The 19,082-nt window shown below is 40.6% G+C and overlaps 3 protein-coding genes across 4 annotated transcripts in view; 1 reads left to right on the forward strand and 2 right to left on the reverse strand.

Moving 5' to 3' along the window:
• Positions 1–2,444, forward strand: part of LOC100535144 (von Willebrand factor A domain-containing protein 7) — a 17,200-nt gene extending 14,756 nt beyond the window's left edge. The window contains exon 6 of the mRNA XM_087243824.1: positions 2,255–2,444. Coding sequence (XP_087099950.1) covers positions 2,255–2,351 — 97 coding nt within the window. The 3' untranslated portion in view covers positions 2,352–2,444. The remainder of the gene's footprint in view (positions 1–2,254) is intronic.
• The window catches only part of engl (endoglin, like), a 449,904-nt gene that overhangs the window by 386 nt on the left and 430,436 nt on the right, over positions 1–19,082 (reverse strand). The gene's annotated exons all lie outside the window — the stretch shown is intronic.
• On the reverse strand, positions 6,794–16,407 carry si:ch73-106l15.3. The gene is made up of 5 exons (XM_087243634.1): positions 15,740–16,407; positions 11,102–11,197; positions 10,758–11,011; positions 10,557–10,675; positions 6,794–7,441 (listed from the first exon to the last, which is right to left on the reverse strand). Exons 1-5 carry the CDS (start codon positions 16,118–16,120, stop codon positions 6,825–6,827), a joined length of 1,467 nt encoding a protein of 488 aa, XP_087099760.1. The 5' UTR covers positions 16,121–16,407; the 3' UTR covers positions 6,794–6,824.

Raw genomic sequence — 19,082 nt, forward strand, 5'->3', positions numbered from 1 at the left:
CAGTGGTTCTCAAACTTTTTTCATCAAGTACCACCTCAGAAAAAAAATTGTCTCTCCAAGAACCACCAAAATTAGCAGTATTGAAATACAATAGCGTAGTAGGCCCAGTAAAGCAACTACAACTCTGCAAAGTTAAAAAAAAACGTGGCAGATTACCTCGGATATATAGGATATATGTCATATATGGCATATTATATACATAATTTTTGATAAATTTTGAAATGTGTAAAGTATGTACTAGACATATTTCATTCCTCCGTGTACCACTAGAAGGAAGCCTCTGTACCACTAATGGTACACGTACCACAGTTTGAGAACCACTGGTCTAGAGCAGAGGTTCTCAAAGTGAGGGGTCGCGGGACAATGAAGGGGGATTGCCTGGTGATTTTCAAAAGTCAATTAATTTATATTAAAGCTTAAGACTTACTGTATTTTATCAATAACCTACTGAAGAGAACAAAAATAGTAATTTATAGTTACTATAAACTATATAGTTACTATAGTAGCTTATAGTTACTAGTTCTATTGGATTGCGACTTCTCGGGTAATTACATTATACAAAAGACACAGCAACACTGTCAGATGCAGCAGATTTTGTAACACCAGGTTAAACTTTCTAGCCCATTTACAGCACTGACATACATAAAAAAAACAAAGAATAGACTTGGGTCTATTGGTGTGTTTGTGCGCGTCATTGCATACAAGGTTTCTGTATTTATAACCACCACCTCAGAGAATATTGGGGGTCACGAGTCACTGGCATTGTCATTTTGGGGGTCGTGGGCTGAAAAGTTTGGGAACCCCTGGTCTAGAGCACATAGCATCCATTTCTCCCAAAATATACCTAAAATACTGTTTCATCTGACAACAGTGCATGCTTCCAGTGTGTGATGGTCCATCCCAGACGCCTCCAAGCCCAGAGAAGTTGACAGCGCTTCTGGACACTGTTAACATAGGGCTTCCTTTTGGCACAGTACAGTTTTGGCATTTCAGGATGTAACTACTGTACGTATTGTAATACCTTAAAAAGGTCTGCAGCAGTAGTCTTGAGTCCATGTGGTGATCTGGCTTACAGATGAATGAGGATTCTTGATGCAGCGCCGCCTGAAGGATCGGAGATCACAGTTGTTCAGCTAAGGCTTACGCTCTTGTCCTTCACGCAGTTATATTCCTCCAGATTCCTTGAATCTTTTAATGATGTTCTGCACTGTTGAAGGTGAAATATCCAAATGTCCTCCTCTCTTTCTCTGAGGAAGATTGTGTTTAAACATTTGAATCATTTTCTCATGTATTTGTTGGCAAACTGGCGATCCTCGACCCACCTTTCTTCTAAAGGACTAGACCTTTCTTGGATGCTGCTTTTGTACCAAATCATAATTACAATCACCTGTTGACATCACATCATTATTTCACCAGTTTACCTGATGACTAGCCTTAAGCTGCTCCTGTCACAACTCTTTTTTTGTAATGTGTTGCAAGAACTAAACTTGGAATAAGTGTTTGAGGAAAAAACCCCAATAAAATTATGAGGAACCCATTAAATAATGTAAAATTAAGTTGGAAAGACCCAACCATAGGGTTAAAACAAAGGTCACCAAACTTGTTCCTGGAGGGCCGGTGTACTGCAGATTTTAGCTCCAACCCTAATCAAACACACCTGAACAAGCTTATCAAGGTCTTACAAGGTATACTTGAAACACCCTGTTGAAAAATCCAGCTTAAACCAGCCTAGGCTGGTTGGCTGGTTTTAGCTGTTCGACCAGCTTGGTTTTAGAGGGGGTTTGACCATTTCCAGGCTGGTTTCCAGCCTGGTCTTAGCTGGTCAGGCTGAGAGCTTTCCCAGCTATGTCCAGCTTAAATCAGGCTGGTTAAGCTAGTTTTAGCTGATAACTTTACAGCCTGACCAGACTGGAAATGGTCAAACCCCCTCTAATATCAGGCTGGTCAACCAGCTAAAACCAGCCAACCAGCTTGGGCTGGTTTAAGCTGGATTTTTCAGCAGGGCATCCTGGCAGGTTTGTTGAGGCAAGTTGAAGCTAAACCCTGCAGGGACACCGGCCCTCCTGGACTGAGATTGGTGACCCCTGGGTTAAAAAGTGAAAAAAATTCCATATTTGATCCAACTTTGAGTTTAATTAACCCAGCATTCTTTTAAGTGTACAAAACAAAATCACAAATGTGCTGTATTGACTGCAATCAGAGTGTTGCTTTTAGAAATATTAGTTAATATCTGCCATTTGAATCTTCTCCTCAGGCTGGTGGGGCTTCATCAGGACAAGCCGAAGGGAAGTCGCTTCTCTATCTTCAGCTCCAAATCAAGAGTTTCAGACGCAAGCGAGCAAAAAAATTGAAAACGCTGTTGCATAAAGCCACTGTCACTGTAAACGTCCTGTACATGCTCATATCAATACTGTCAAATAAATTCTGCTTACTTGTTGCATCAAGAGTGATTCTGCTTCCAGTGCTTGTAGATGTCAGAGAAGAAATCAAAGCAGAAGCAGAGCTTTCCTACACAGAGCCACAGTTCACTGCAAAGCTATGCAAAATACAGCATGTGAAATCATCACGCGATAGTCAAATCGCAAATAAAGATTTAGCAATACTGACGGCTGCTTATTAGCTTCTCTGTAGAGAATGTAGTAAATGTTGCTAATACTAAACCTGAAAGCATGTGCAGAAATCACATATATAATGGCATTTCTTCCCAAACCTCACTTCATAGCTTGAGTCGAGTGTTTAAAATAAGCCCTTCTGTCAAGTGATGCATCTTCTTACACAGTAAAAAGCACAACATATTTCATAATAGCATACTAAGCAGTGACGAAGGTCTTGTATCATTACATACTTAATTATTAGGACAACTATAATAAGACAAACTTGGATGAACCATATGTTGTTGAGGTTGTGTGTTGTCTGTCTGATGTAATTTTTCTATATGCGATCTGATTGGATGGGAATCATGGAACTGATTATTCTCCTTAGCTAATCACCATAGACATGAAAAAAATAAACGAGTGACTGAAGGCTGAAGGTAAACAACACAGTAAAAGTACAAATACTGCATTAAAATCTGCTCAAATTAACGTCAACTTATTACAAACTCCCCAATTACAGTCATTCGAGTATTTGTAATTCAATGTTTTACACCGCTGCCTTTAAAGTCGGCATAAAATTGAGTCTTCTTAATTTATTTGTATGTTGTAGTGCTCGTTATAAATGATGTATCTGTATCCGTGTGTATCAAAACAACTTCACTTCTGGTCACATGAAATGTCTTTAGGACGGACCTATCAGTATTTCAGGAAGGAGCTATCAGTCTATTAGGACGGGGCAATCAGACCTTTAAGACGGCGCGATCAGTGATTTAAGGAGGAGCTATCAGTCATTAAGGGAGGAGCTATCAGACCTTTAAGACGGCGCGATCAGTTATTTAAGGAGAAGCTATCAGTCATTAAGGAAGGAGCTATCAGACCTTTAAGACGGCGCGATCAGTTATTTAAGGAGGAGCTATCAGTCATTAAGGAAGGAGCTATCAGACCTTTAAGACGGCAAGATCTGTAATTTAAGGAGGAGCTATCAGTCATTAAGGGAGGAGCTATCAGACCTTTAAGACGGCGCAATCAGTGATTTAAGGAGGAGCTATCAGTCATTAAGGGAGGAGCTATCAGACCTTTAAGACGGCGCAATCAGTGATTTAAGGAGGAGCTATCAGTCATTAAGGGAGGAGCTATCAGACCTTTAAGACGGCGCAATCAGTGATTTAAGGAGGAGCTATCAGTCATTAAGGGAGGAGCTATCAGACCTTTAAGACGGCAAGATCTGTAATTTAAGGAGGAGCTATCAGTCATTAAGGGAGGAGCTATCAGACCTTTAAGACGGCGCAATCAGTGATTTAAGGAGGAGCTATCAGTCATTAAGGGAGGAGCTATCAGACCTTTAAGACGGCGCAATCAGTGATTTAAGGAGGAGCTATCAGTCATTAAGGGAGGAGCTATCAGACCTTGAAGACGGCGCGATCAGTGATTTAAGGAGGAGCTATCAGTCATTAAGGGAGGAGCTATCAGACCTTGAAGACGGCGCGATCAGTGATTTAAGGAGGAGCTATCAGTCATTAAGGGAGGAGCTATCAGACCTTTAAGACAGCGCGATCAGTGATTTAAGGAGGAGCTATCAGTCATTTAGGGAGGAGCTATCAGACCTTTAAGACGGCGCGATCAGTAATTTAAGGAGGAGCTATCAGTCATTAAGGTAGGAGCTTTTAGACCTTTAAGACGGCACGATCAGTAATTTAAGGAGGAGCTATCAGTCCTTAGGGAGGAGCTATGAGATCTTTAAGACGGCACGATCAGTGATTTAAGGAGGAGCTATCAGTCATTAAGGGAGGAGCTATCAGACCTTTAAGACAGCGTGATCAGTAATTTAAGGAGGAGCTATCAGTCATTAAGGGAGGAGCTTTTAGACCTTTAAGACGGCAAGATCAGTAATTTAGGGAGGAGCTATCAGTCATTCAGGGCTGAGCTATAAGTCATTTAGGAAGACTCTATCAGTCCTTTATGGCTAGGCTACCAGTCATTTAGGGAGGAGCTATCAGTCATTTAAGATGAGTTATCACTCGTTTAGGGCAGGAGCTAACAATCATTTAGGGAGTAGCTACTGCTCCTTTAGGGCGGGGATATCAGTCATTTAGGGAGGAGCTATCAGCAATTTGGGGAGGAGCTATCAGTCATTTGGGAAGGAGCTATCAGTCACTTAGGGCGAAGCTATCATTCATTTAGAGTGGGGCTATTAGTCCTCTAGTCCCATCCGTAATTTAAGGAGAAACTATCAGTCATTTAGGGATGAACTATCAGTTCTTTAGTGCGGAGCAATCAGTCGGTTAGGGCGGAGCTGTCAGTTATTTAGAGAGGAGCTATCAGTCATTTAAAGCGGGGCTATTACTTCTTTAGGGCGGAGCTATCACTCACTTAAGGTGGAGCTATAATAATTTAAGGAGGATCTTTCAGTCATTTAGGGCGGGAATATAAGTCAATTAAGGTGGGGCTATCAGATGGGGTATCAGTTATTTAGGTTGGGATTATTAGTGATTTAGAGCAGGGCAAACAGTCATTTAGGATGGGGCTATCACTCATTAAGGGCAAAAGCTAACAATCAGTTAGGGAGTAGCTATTGCTCCTTTAGGGTGGGGCTATCTATCATTTAGGGAGGGGCTACAAATAATTTAGGGAGAAACTATCACTCATTTAGGGCGGGGCTATCAGTAATTTTAGAGAGGAGCTATTAAGATAGGGTATCTGTTATTTAGGGTGGGAGTATCAGTGCTTTAGAGCAGGTCTATCAGTCATTTAGGGTGGGCCTATCAGTAATTTAAGGAGGGGCTATCAGTTATTTAGGAAAGGGAATTTAGGCATTTAGGGAGGGGCTATCAGTCATTTAGGGAGGAGCAATCAGTTCCTTAGGGTGGGGCTATCAGTCATTTAGGCAGGGGCTAACAACCTTTTCGGGTGGAGCTACCAGTCGTTAAGGGAAGCGTTATCAGTTCTTTAGGGTGGAGCTATCAGTCATTTAGGGAGGGGTAATCAGTTCTTTAGGGTGGAGCTATCAGTCATTTAGGGAGGGGTAATCAGTTCTTTAGGGTGGAGCTATCAGTCATTCAGGGAGGGGTAATCAGTTCTTTAAGGTGGAGCTATCAGTCATTCAGGGAGGGGTAATCAGTTCTTTAGGGTGGAGCTATCAGTCATTTAGGGAGGGGTAATCAGTTCTTTAGGGTGGAGCTATCAGTCATTTAGGGAGGGGTAATCAGTTCTTTAGGGTGGAGCTATCAGTCATTCAGGGAGGGGTAATCAGTTCTTTAAGGTGGAGCTATCAGTCATTCAGGGAGGGGTAATCAGTTCTTTAGGGTGGAGCTATCAGTCATTCAGGGAGGGGTAATCAGTTCTTTAGGGTGGAGCTATCAGTCATTTAGGGAGGGGTAATCAGTTCTTTAGGGTGGAGCTATCAGTCATTTAGGGAGGGGTAATCAGTTCTTTAGGGTGGAGCTATCAGTCATTTAGGGAGGAGCAATCAGTTCTTTAGGGTGGAGCTATCAGTCATTTAGGGAGGGGTAATCAGTTCTTTAGGGTGGAGCTATCAGTCATTTAGGGAGGAGCAATCAGTTCTTTAGGGTGGAGCTATCAGTCATTCAGGGAGGGGTAATCAGTTCTTTAGGGTGGAGCTATCAGTCATTTAGGGAGGGGTAATCAGTTCTTTAGGGTGGAGCTATCAGTCATTTAGGGAGGGGTAATCAGTTCTTTAGGGTGGAGCTATCAGTCATTTAGGGAGGGGTAATCAGTTCTTTAGGGTGGAGCTATCAGTCATTTAGGGAGGGGTAATCAGTTCTTTAGGGTGGAGCTATCAGTCATTTAGGGAGGGGTAATCAGTTCTTTAGGGTGGAGCTATCAGTCATTCAGGGAGGGGTAATCAGTTCTTTAGGGTGGAGCTATCAGTCATTCAGGGAGGGGTAATCAGTTCTTTAGGGTGGAGCTATCAGTCATTTAGGGAGGGGTAATCAGTTCTTTAGGGTGGAGCTATCAGTCATTTAGGGAGGGGTAATCAGTTCTTTAGGGTGGAGCTATCAGTCATTTAGGGAGGGGCAATCAGTTCTTTAGGGTGGAGCTATCAGTCATTCAGGGAGGGGTAATCAGTTCTTTAGGGTGGAGCTATCAGTCACTAAATCGAGCACTGCCCTACTTTTTTAATTTCAGGATCGTTTTAAGTAGATGTAAAAATTAGAAAAATAGCAGTAAAAAGGAGAATCTTAAGTTCCGTTTCTGACTTTAATTGTTTTGTTATAACAGTACATCAGTCACCTGATCAGACATCAGTCTTGGACAACATAATGAAACATGACGAAAGCTGGAAGATCCAGAATTGCAGGTGAAATGTTCACTGACTTTAACTGGGAGGATCCTCAGAGGGTCAAGAGAAGTAAAGAAGGGAAAGACGGAGTCAGTGAAGGTGGCTGTGAATGTGTGTAGATGTGTGTCTGTTACAGGATCAGAGAAACACACAGTTCCTTCATCACAGTCCAGCTCAACTCTCACACACTCAAGATCCTGTTTAACATGAAAACAATTGGACGCACTGGAGTCCGGTGAATCCTGTGGCGTATTCGCAAAATACTCCACATTTTCCACACTCCAGACATCAGAGTCATAAAAGTCCTCCCCCTTCCTTTTTGACGCTGTTGTTACTCCAACAGTCCATTCATCATTATCCTTCACCTCCACATCCCAGCGGTGTTTTCCTAAGCTAAAACCCACTGATCCCAGAACACACTCAAAATAGTCAAACCTCTCTGGATTATCAGGCAACGGATGTTTGTCCTCGGTCAACCTCACGCTGGTCAGATCATCAGACACGATGAGATGAGGATGAGCAGTGTTTGAGTCCAGAATCACAGGAGCTGAAGAGACACAATCAACAGCGGCTTTTATTCTGATGTTCATATTAGATTAGATCAGATTCAACTTTATTGTCATTACACATGTACAAGGCAACGAAATGCAGTTTTGGTCAAACCAGCAGTGCAATAGCAGCAAGTGCAGGATACAGGTATAAGTTATAAAGTGCAGTTATAGAAAAAACTGTGGTGATATTTACAGATGGATGAACTATCAAGATTATATACAGGTTGTATTAGCTATTAACAGAGATTTACAATAGATGAAAATATATAACTATAGTGGCAATAATATTATAACCATGTGTGAATCAGGGCTGTAGCTCAATCCTGTTCCTGGAGATCGACCTTCCTGCAAAGTTCAGCTCCAACCCTGAACAAACACACCTGAACCAATTAATTAGGACCTGAACAGCACTTGATAATTACAGGCAGGTGTGTTCTCCAGGAAGAGGGTTGGTCATGCCTGATATAAACTATAATTTGTTATATAATAAATGAACAAAACCAGGAATCAGAGAATGAAATTCAGTACCTATTAAGAAATGTTTTAAGACGCTTTTCATACATTTTAAGATCTTATGCCAGTTTAACTTTCAACATGTAACATTGACAACATTTTAACATACAGTATATTTAGTAAATTCTAACAGTCAAACATCTGTACTGGCTGTTCAATTATCGAAAAATTTATGATCACGATTATTTTAGTCATTATATATACATATATATACACACACACACACACACACACACACACACACACACACACATGTATATATACACACACACACACACACACACACACACACACACACATATATATATATATATATATATATATATATATATATATATATATATATATATATATATATATATATATATATATATATATATACACACACACACACACACACACACACACACACACACATGTATATATACACACACACACACACACACACACACATGTATATACACACACACACACACACACACACACACACACACACATATATATATATATATATATATATATATATATATATATATATATATATACACACACACACACACACACACACACACACACACACACGTATATATATACAAATTTGCTTAAACTAAGCATTCTAAAGTATGGCTGTATTTCACAAGGATTCTGACACAACAACGTGAAGCAGACACTTTATAAAAGTTGCGTTTAAGGGGGAAACACGTTAAACTCAATGACACATTTGAAGGCTCAAGGAATCATCTTAAATGTAGATGAATGCACATGCGACATCATCTGGCACTTTCTGAGTACCTTTACATGGACACTAATACTCCGATTTTAATATGATTAAGATAATACTCTTATTGAGAGTCTACCATGTAAACAGCGATTTTTGATTACCTTAAAGGACCACAGAGTCACGAAACGTGGAGGTTTTTCTTTCCATTCAGCATGTGGTATCAAATTCCATTAAAACAATAGTCGAAAGTTAAAAATGAAACACACGAAATTAGATGAAACTCTGGCAGAAACACTGTATAGCCTGATAATGTGACATTAATTGTGCTTAATTTATTAAGTGCTTCCTTGGTCTTATGCATATTTCTTTGCACGTTAAACTCACGTCGACAACAACATAAAAAAAATTGCAAATGCGTTAATTGCATTTTTTTAAACGCGTTAAATAGTTCAAATCATTCGCATGCGTTAACACCACACTAATTTTGACAGCATTAATATATATATATATATATATATATATATATATATATATATATATATATATATATATATATATATATATATATATGTATTCATTCATTTTCTTGTCTGCTTAGTCCCTTTTTTAATCCGGGGTCGCCACAGCGGAATGAACCACCAACTTATCCAGCAATTTTTTACGCAGCGGATGCCCTTCCAGCCGCAACCCATCTCCGGGAAACATCCACACACACATCCACACACACTCATACACTACGGACAATTTAGCCTACCCAATTCACCTCTACCACATGTCTTTGGACTGTAGGGGAAACCAGAGCACCCGGAGGAAACCCACGCGAAGGCAGGGAGAACATGCAAACTCCATACAGAAACGCCAACTGAGCCGAGGTTCGAACCAGCGACCTTCTTGCTGTGAGGTGTCAGCACTACCTACTGCTCCACTGCCTCACCCATATATACATATATATATATATATATATATATATATATATATATATATATATATATATATATATATATATATATATATATATATATATATATATATACACACACACACATATATATGTATATAAGGGGTTGCACTAGTTGACTAATCGTCCAGTTGACTTTAAGGCTCTTCTGTGACGTTGTCTAATTTGATTGACATCAACTAGTCACACTGCACAGACCACATGGTTTGACCTGTACTAGATGACAGCTTTGCAAACAAAGGTGGTTCACTGAATGAAACTGCCCTCGGATTATTTAAAGTCACTTTTAAATTTATGTCAGCGTCAAAGATTCACATGAACTATGAGTGAATTTTAAATCCTCAAAGAGACACCAGTTAGATCACTCCATGCAAATACCCCAGAGCAGATGCTAGCCAATCATGTGTTCCAACCTGGAAAAGTCATGTGATTGGCTGTTGTCCTCTGCAAAGCATAGATGCTGACATATTTTGTGAAATCGACACGGCTTTGAAGCGCTCAAGTGGTGGCTAGGCCAGGAGGCATTTCTAAATTAGCATGTTCTCCTTGGATTTGCAGGGTATTCCTCCAGGTGCTCCAGTTTTCCCCATAGTGCAAAGATAAGTGGTATAGGTGAATTGGATAAAATTGGCTGTAAGTATGAGTGTGTGTGTAAATGTCAGTGTAAGGGTGTTTCCCAGCACTGGGGGATCAGCTAGTGTAATCTGTGCTGGGTTGCAGCCGGAAGGGCATCCACTGCATAAAACATGCCAGAGTCATTGGCGGTTCATTCCACTGTGGCGACTCCAAAGACATCAAGGACTAAGCTGAAGGAAATTAATTGAGTGAAAACTTTAGCAGATGATTTTTATACAGAGCAAGTCTAAAGCGTTAGTGTCATGAAAACTGTCTGTGCAGATGCTGTAGTGTAGACTCTTACTGTAGTGGACGATGTCCTGCATCTTCCTCCAGACTCTGTACTGCAGGTTCCCCAAGTACTGAGACACATGAATCAAAGCTCCAGAAGGCGTCTGTGGATCCGGCTGTGAGATCTGGACTCTGGAAGAACATTCAGGAGTCAGAACTGCAGTCGCTTTGGCTTCAGAAGCAGAGAGAGCAGAGACAGCAGCAGAGCACTCACCTTTCCATTGACCCTGCAAACTCCTTCAGAAAGCAGACGTCATTGGCTTTCAGCATCTCCTCCGTGTCTCTGATTGTGTGTGAAAGAGCTGAGATGTGTGTGTTCATCTCCTCCAGCTTCTCCTTCATCATCTGCTTCTTCTGCTCCTCTTCCTCCCTCAGTGCAGTGATTGTAGCTTCTTCTTCATCTCGGAGAAACTGATGAAGCTTCTCAAACTCATGCTTAATCTGACGCTCGGTGTCATTGGCTTGAGCCTGAAAGAAAATCAAAGACACTCCAGTCATCCCATTCAACACTTGATGCTACAGCTGTAACGGAAACGACTCCTGATTGTGTTTGCTCACCGTGATGTGCTGAACTGTTCTCTTCAACTCTCCCTTCAGCTTTTTGCTGTGTTTTAGTTTCTCCTGAAAAGATGTCAGAGCTTTATTGAGCTCCTCCTGCAAGTGAACAAAATAAAAGAATGTAAAACGATGATTCAACCATTTCACTAGCTGTGTTTCTGTCTAAAGATGTAAATGAGATTAATGTGCTATTCGGAAATATGGCATAAAACATTTGCGAATAAAGCAGCGTTTCCATCCAATCAGCTAAAGAGAACAAAGTCAACACTTCCTGATAAACTGGAGCAGACATCATTCAGAGAAATGTAGTTTAGTGTGTTGGGATTTGCCACTGTGGTGTTTTTCTTCTCTAATAAATGAGTTGCGCCTCAAAAGACGAAACGCTTTTGGAAGCGTGAGACGCTCTTTGGAAGCATAGAAAGATGCTCAAGACAGTTGTGCGCATGTGTTTTTTTAATACACATTAGCTGCATCCCAAATGGCACACTATACACTATGCACTCATGCACTATGTACTTATGCACTTACACACTCAACAGGGTAGTATATGTATGTAGTGTCGTCCCAAATGGCACACTAATGGTTTTTTACTAAGCGGAAATTCAAACCGTTTCCCTGATGACGTTTGACGGTTGCCAAATAAGTGAAATAAATGACCGAATCATCAAATAATACCTGCCGTGACTATTGCTGCATTCTCCATCGGTAGGCGCTATAATCACTCTCGTAGGAGAATTTTGCTTTCATCATCCAAAATAAATAAAGTTATTCAACATGTGCGTCCGATAGCTCCGCCCCTTCTGCTACGTAAGCAAACCTGCGGTCGTTGAGTGTGTGAAGTGTCCATCATTCCACACTTCATTTTAGCGGCTGAATGAGTGCATCATCCGGGTAATTAAAGTGCACTAATTATTTTTAGAGTTTTCAGTGTGAACACACTACTTACACTATTTATACTACAAAATGGCGCAGAATAGTGCATAAGTATGCGATTTGGGACGCAGCTATTTTCAAAACGTCTGCACAATTTAGCTTTTTTTAAAGAGCCCCTATCATACATTAAAAAGGGCCTTATTTTAATATTGGGGGTCTCCAACAACAGGCTGATCTGCATGCAAGGTCAAAAGCACTTCCATTGTCTTATAATATGCAATTATTTTTACCTTATCATCCCAGTGACTCCCACATGAATCGTTCAGGGATTCATTTGTTTCCAAACCCCTCCTTAGAGTAATGCTAATCTTCGCTGATTGGACCGATGACAGACTGTTGCGATTGGTCAACAGCGTTCAGCGCGAGACAAAGTGAAATGCCCAGCACGGCTTACCAACAATATTGAAGTAGTCAGAGTGCAGTGTGTATATACACACGAGCATACCTGCCAACACTTCTGTTGTTTCCGGAAGTCTCCTGTAATTCCGACACATCTCCAGCCACCCACCCATTTTGTTATTTAGCCTGGAAAACTCCTGTAATTTCAACCACGCCCAGTCCTCAGAATTTAAGTACGGTCTGTGAAATCCGCAGGTCGCCAACATTGGTATAGGATCCGATCGCAGCGGCCACCCAAAACACACTTCATAGTAGTTACTAACACCACAGTAAACAGTACCCGGTTCTCACCAGTGTTATCAGGGCCAGTGCATTCATAGAGTCGACCTAAGCGGTCGCATTGTGCAGCAGAATAGTGAAAGCAGCGTCCGTGAATCCCCCGGTGCTCACTTTCATTCACAAACTGGTCACTTTGTTTTTCACTTTTGGGTTGATCACAGCGTGATCGCCGTTCGCCTAGAGCACCAGTTCAGCTTGCTCCCGCCCAAAGTGTTATTCAGGCAAACCTAACCCCCCCCGGTGTCCTGGACATTCAGGTACAGATGTTGGCAGGTATGTGTGCGCAGTTAAACAGCAGCATATCAGCAGCTCTATTCTTGACACACATTCAGGATTAATCTACACAGCGGCAAAAGCTGAACTATTCTGAACCTTGACCGCTGCAAGTGTCTAGGCACAGCTGACGATGGCCATAGCAACGACAAATGGAAGAGGAACGCGAGCTTACAATCACATTTAAATCCGTAAACAAAGCGGCACTTGTCATGTTTTCAATGTGGCTTTAGACAATATGAGAACATAAAGAGTTAACCTGATACAGTACAAGCGGTTACAAGTAACAAAACACAATTAAACACATCATTTGCAAGCAAGAGAAAACAAGGAGGCGACCATTTTATTCATCGCATTAACTTATACTTGTGAAGTGGAGGAAGAATGTGATCCATGATCCATGTACTGACAGTCTCTAACATCAATAGTTTTTTCTGATCCTTCCATTAACAAACGAGTGCCCCGTTGTAAATGTATAGATTCCAGAAGCACTCGAACTGCTCAAGGCTGGGCTATAATGCTGAGGTATTTTTGCAATAATAAACCTCAACCCCTGACTCTTCACAGTTTCATCTCTGGGTAGAGAAAATAACAGTAACTTTCCCTCACACTTCCAGTAATATCCAGTAGAGCACAGCATTGATTCAACCGGGGTCTGCTACAGTGTGTTGTTTAGCCTCTTTTCCTTTGCTACTGTGTTTGTGGGCGGGGCCTCCGGTTTCAATTTTACCGGGTTTGTGTGTGCAACAGCTGGGCGGGGCTTAAGTTTCTTATCTACGTCACGCCGAAACGGCTAAAGACTCGTTATCAAGGCGATTCATTTGAAGCACTATGAGTCGACTCTTTTATAAATAATCAATACTTTTAAACACGGTGCACTTTCAGATTTAAGCCTAAGCTGGATATTTCACTTCACTCAGAGCTGTGTTACACACTACATGGAAGGTCATTCTCAAAAACCCATATTAGGGGCTCTTTAACAGTTGTAGTGTCTGGTTGTTTTTAATGACATTAATTGTAAAAAACACAAAACTTCACTTACATATTCGGATATTTCTATGCTTGCAAAAGCAGCTATTAGCAATGAGACGAAACATAAGAGAGGCCTCATCAACAAAGAGCTCGAAGAGGTCAAGTATGATGTACTGAAGTGGGTCAGCCATCTCCTGGCGCTAGAGGAGGATACGGTCCAGATGACACTTCTAACCAATTATTACAATATTACAACCGAAAGCTGAAAGAAGCATGGGAGCGTTATTTTCAATGGAAGACATCCTTCAAAGCCATATTTTTTAGCTTGTGGAGGACAACCCTGTCAGACTGCCCGAATGCTGATTAACGTTTTTAGATATACTACAACAAGCTATCCTGATTAGCCATGGGTCGGTATATGATTCTGTCGGTATGATAACCTTGTATAAAAATGTCACGGGTTTCATAGTATCACGGTATTGTGATCACTGCTCTTAAATACATTCTTTTCAAATTTCTGGGTAAAAAAACAAGTTTTTCCCATTTGAAAACATTATATTTTATTTTTTTTAAAGATTTAAAATATTTGGAGCAGTGAAGATGTCAGGCTGAATAATTCAAATGAATCACTGTCTTTCATTAGTTTCAAAAACACAGATTCCTTTACAATTTAAAACGGCATCTTTGGATCTTTTCTGCTGGAGATACTGTTGTGTTGAAAAACAAAACCAAAAAATGTCAATAAAAAAATCTTACACACACCTTAGGAACAGTATAGCTGAAAATTTTGGCGGTTTTAAAACCTTGACTTTTCCAAACCGCGGTATACCTTGAAAGCGGTAATCGTCCCATACCTCATCCTGATATAGATACAGCAACGTTTACCAGCAGTAATAACTTATAACATTAAGGCACACCTGCATCCAAGGGGTAGAATACTGTATTAAAGGCTGGAGCGGACAGACCAGCAGCGTGCTTAGACTTCTGTATACTGTAAGTCTCTCAGCAGAGAATAAAGGATTTTTGTTTTGTTCTTGTATTTGCTTTCATTCATCTTTTTCTCTAGATTTACTTTATTATTAAAAGTGTATTTTATTCATTGTCTTCACTGGAGTAGACATATACTTCATTCGCAAAACCCATCAGGACACCTTGTGGTAAGGCATGAATCTAATCATTTATTGAAATACAATCCAACAGATGGTCCAAAACAAAACTCTAGTATTTAATGAAGGCGTCCTGCACACAGTACTGCAAAATATAAGCCTACACACACAGCCTAGAAAGGGTTTTGATATATTTCAGAGTTTTTTAAATGGTAAATTAGACATTTGCATGGAACTGCTTGGACGGTTCGGGTTCTGCCTTCCTGTGAATGGAGGATGAGGAAGCTCTCAGATTTCACCTAAAATATCTTAATTGGTACTTTACAGATGAATAAAGGTTTTAGGGGATTTAATGATATGAAGGTGAGAAATTAATAACATTATTTTATATTTTAATAAAGCATCACAGCACAAGTAATCAATACTGTATTCTGTGTTTGCTTTGCTTGCCTTTATGTCATTTAGTTTGAATATCAAAAACTGTTGCTCATATATTAACATAAACATACATTAACATACACATCACACGAGAAAATAAACCAGAATGGGTACAAATACTTTTTCACAGCACATTATACGTTTGTTATAAGATTTTTTGAGTGCCAAATTGGATTAAATCCATGTTTATGACTACTTATTGATCTGTATTTACACAAAAAGGAAACATTTGTCTTACCTTGTATGCTTGAAGCACTTCCTCAATGTGTCTGAATGTGTGCTGGTCGTGTTGGTGTGAGGTTACACACACTAAACACACAGGCTGTTTGTCCTCCAGACAGAAGAGTTTGAGTATTTTATTGTGTAAACTGCAGATCTCCTCTGGTTTCTCTTTTCTCTCTTTAGAAAACGACTCGCAGACGTTTTTCAGCACTAGGTTAGACAGCGGCTCGTGAGCGGATATTCTCCTGCAGACAGCACACTGCTGAGTGCCCTTAGTCCTCCAGAAGTGCTGAAGACACTCTCTACAGAAGCTGTGACTGCAGGATAAAATAACAGGATCCTTGAAGATTTCGCGACACACAGGACAAGATAAATCCTCTTCAGAGAGCGAAGACATCTTCACTGTTTCAGTGTTTATCGGTCTGCCGTTAACTTCCACTTTCTGTTTGGCGGTTTATAATAAAACAGAGCCCGAATGACCCGCTGTCTGTTCACAAACAAACACCAAAACATCAACGATAAAAGATACTTCCTTAACGCGTTTCACTTCTTCTCCGTCCAATGATCAGTGGTTTGTTTTTAATGAAAATCAGTTCAACAGAAAGGAGAAATCTGCATGAGTTTGTTTCTTCTAGCGATGTTAACGGCGGCTGACAAAACAACTACAGTGTACTTCCGCCACCTACAGGACTGGAGTCTGAAGCACGTTTAAAGGGCCAGTGAAATTAAACCTAGTAATCTAGTGTGCTCCAAAACAAAAGTGACAATATTCGGGTTTAGAAGAAATAAATCCCATATAAACATGTAAAGCTTGCAGTTTGTAACTTCCACCTAAATGGAACAATGTTTTTTTTTTCATGTCACCTCATACTTCATCAAATCTTGACAAATCAAATGCTCTAAGCTAAGCTAAGCTAAGCTAAGCTAATAAGACAAATAGAATGCAAAAAATAAAATGGATAAGTAATTAACAAGGTGATAAGCTGGTAAAATCTAAAAACGTTAAATTTCAATACAATTGGTTACAATTATTGATTACATATTGATTCTCATTACAATTGTGAACATTCCTCATCCAAACATCACCAGAGAATGAAGCAAATTAATTAAGGGTGCTTACACATCACTGGTTCTATTCATTTAGTCCAGAACAAGGGCAAGAAATAACACATTGTAGCCTTTTCTGCTGTGTTTGGGTGCTTTCTACAACACACTGATTGCTTTGGTCCGAACCAGTTGAAAAGAACCGAAATGCAGTCATCTGACAAAATCCACATCACTCATTGGCCAGATGTTATTGAACATACTTTCCAAGCTGCTTTTCGATTGGTCAAGCAACTACTGCGCTGGCTGATTGTACCCCTGCTCATAATGTACTGTACAGTTTGTAAACATCACTTTAGACAGACTATACATTTCGAGGATGAAGCGCGGCTGCAGGTGCATTGCAAACTGTGAAGGCACATCGCAAGTCACTTCAAGAGGAGGCGCGAATTAACAGCGACATGGTCATCTGCTGAAAAGATTACCAACAATCCATCAGGTAATGTTTTTCCCTCTCTCTCTGTTTAAAACTGTTGTTAAAGCGGTGTCAACAAATATTTTTCCTCCAAACCCTGCTAAAAAATCCAGCTTAAACCAGCCTAGGCTGGTTGGCTGGTTTTAGCTGGTCGACCAGGCTGGTTTTACAGGGGTTTTGGCCACTTCCAGGCTGGTTTCCAGCCATTTCCAGCCTGGTCTTAGCTGGTCAGACTGGAAAATGACCAGCTAAATCCAGCTAAAACCAGCTTGACCAGCCTGGTTTAAGCTGGACATAGCTGGTTTTGGCTGGGCTCCCAGCCTGGCTAAGCTGGTCAAGCTGGTTTTAGCTGGTCATCTCCCAGCCTAACCAGCTAAGACCAGGCTGGAAATGGCTGGAAACCAGCCTGGAAGTGGCCAAAACCCCTCTAAAACCAGCCTGGTCGACCAGCTAAAACCAGCCTAGGCTGGTTTAAGCTGGATTTTTCAGCAGGGAACCCCATAAGATTGGACAGCGCATCGGACTACAGCAGCTGGATTAGCCCTAAAAGGCGCAGGACTTTTTGCGTTGTATCTGTTCTAGTTCAACCTACCACTCCAGGGTTCGTTTGAAAGCGTACCGAGACCACCTCTTTAAGGAGGTCTCAGTACGCTTTTGTGGTCCACTTTTGGTGCGCACTCAAGTGCGATTACTACATTTACCTGCCCAAACAACCGTACCAAGAGAGCAAAATGAACTCTAGTGAGATTCAACCGAACACCCAAGGCAGGTGTGAAAACACCCTAAGTAATCACCATAGTGTTTTCTTCTTCTGTTAAACACAAAAGAAGATATTTCAAGAATGTTCAAAACACAGCACACAAACAGATCAGTTCGGTTATTGGCTCCAGTTTTTATCAACTACGTCTGCTGTCTAAAGTTAAACACTTTTTAAATCCCACAACTCTAGAGATGGCTGTCCACGCTTTTATCACATCACGGTTAGACTACTGCAATGCACTTTACTGTGGCATGTCAAAATCCCAGGTTTCACGCCTTCAGCTGGTCCAAAACGCTGCTGCTAGATTTATATGTAAATGCAGAAAGTATGACCACATTACCCCTCTTCTAAGAGGCCTTCATTGGCTGCCTGTGAAATTCAGAATTGATTTTAAAGTGCTTTTACTGGTTTATAAATCCCTCCATAATCTAGCCCCATCCTATCTCGCAGAGCTGCTTCATCCTTACACTCCTGTCAGATCTCTTAGGTCGAGTGAGCAGAATCTTCTGTCAGTTCCACAATCTAGGCTAAAACGTAGAGGGGACAGAGCTTTCTCTGTGGCAGGTCCTCGGTTGTGGAACACCTTGCCCCTTGAGATCAGATTGGCTCTGTCACAGTGTAAAACTAAAAGACACTGTGACTAACAAACACACATCACATTGCACTCGTACATAAAATACATACTTTTAAACATGGACCTTTGTGTTATTTGTATTGTGCATGTGTGTGTTTGTGTAATGTGTATATGTTGTTTTTTTCTGTCCAGATTAGCATTGTGTTTATGTAAAAATTTCACTTTTATGTCAAACAATAGCCCATATCAACACTGAAATAACCACAGACACATTTTCTTTCAAACTTCATTTATTAACCAAACATAGAGCGTTTACATATACTTACCAGTTTCCATTTCTCAGCACCAAACCTGTTTAACTTTCGAACAAAGCCGTTTATACAGATTTTTCCCGCCTTCACTTTGGAGCAGCCATTTTCCATAACATCATCAGGGTCACAACCCCCTGGTCAGTAAATAAAAATCACAGTTTTGTTGTTTAAATTTGTATTGGTTATTTGTTGTGT

This window comes from Danio rerio, chromosome 3, assembly GCF_052040795.2.
Source record: "Danio rerio strain M-AB ecotype USA chromosome 3, GRCz13ab, whole genome shotgun sequence".
Classification (NCBI taxonomy): domain Eukaryota; kingdom Metazoa; phylum Chordata; class Actinopteri; order Cypriniformes; family Danionidae; genus Danio; species Danio rerio.

Coding starts and splice junctions, on each gene's coding strand:
- si:ch73-106l15.3 (XM_087243634.1), bottom strand. CDS start 16,120: ATGTCTTCGCTCTCTGAAGAGGATTTATCTTGTCCTGTGTGTCGCGAA. Junction 10,676..10,757: donor TTTGCAGGGTCAATGGAAAG/GTGAGTGCTCTG, acceptor ATGTTCTTCCAG/AGTCCAGATCTCACAGCCGG. Junction 7,442..10,556: donor GCAGGACATCGTCCACTACA/GTAAGAGTCTAC, acceptor GTGTCTCTTCAG/CTCCTGTGATTCTGGACTCA.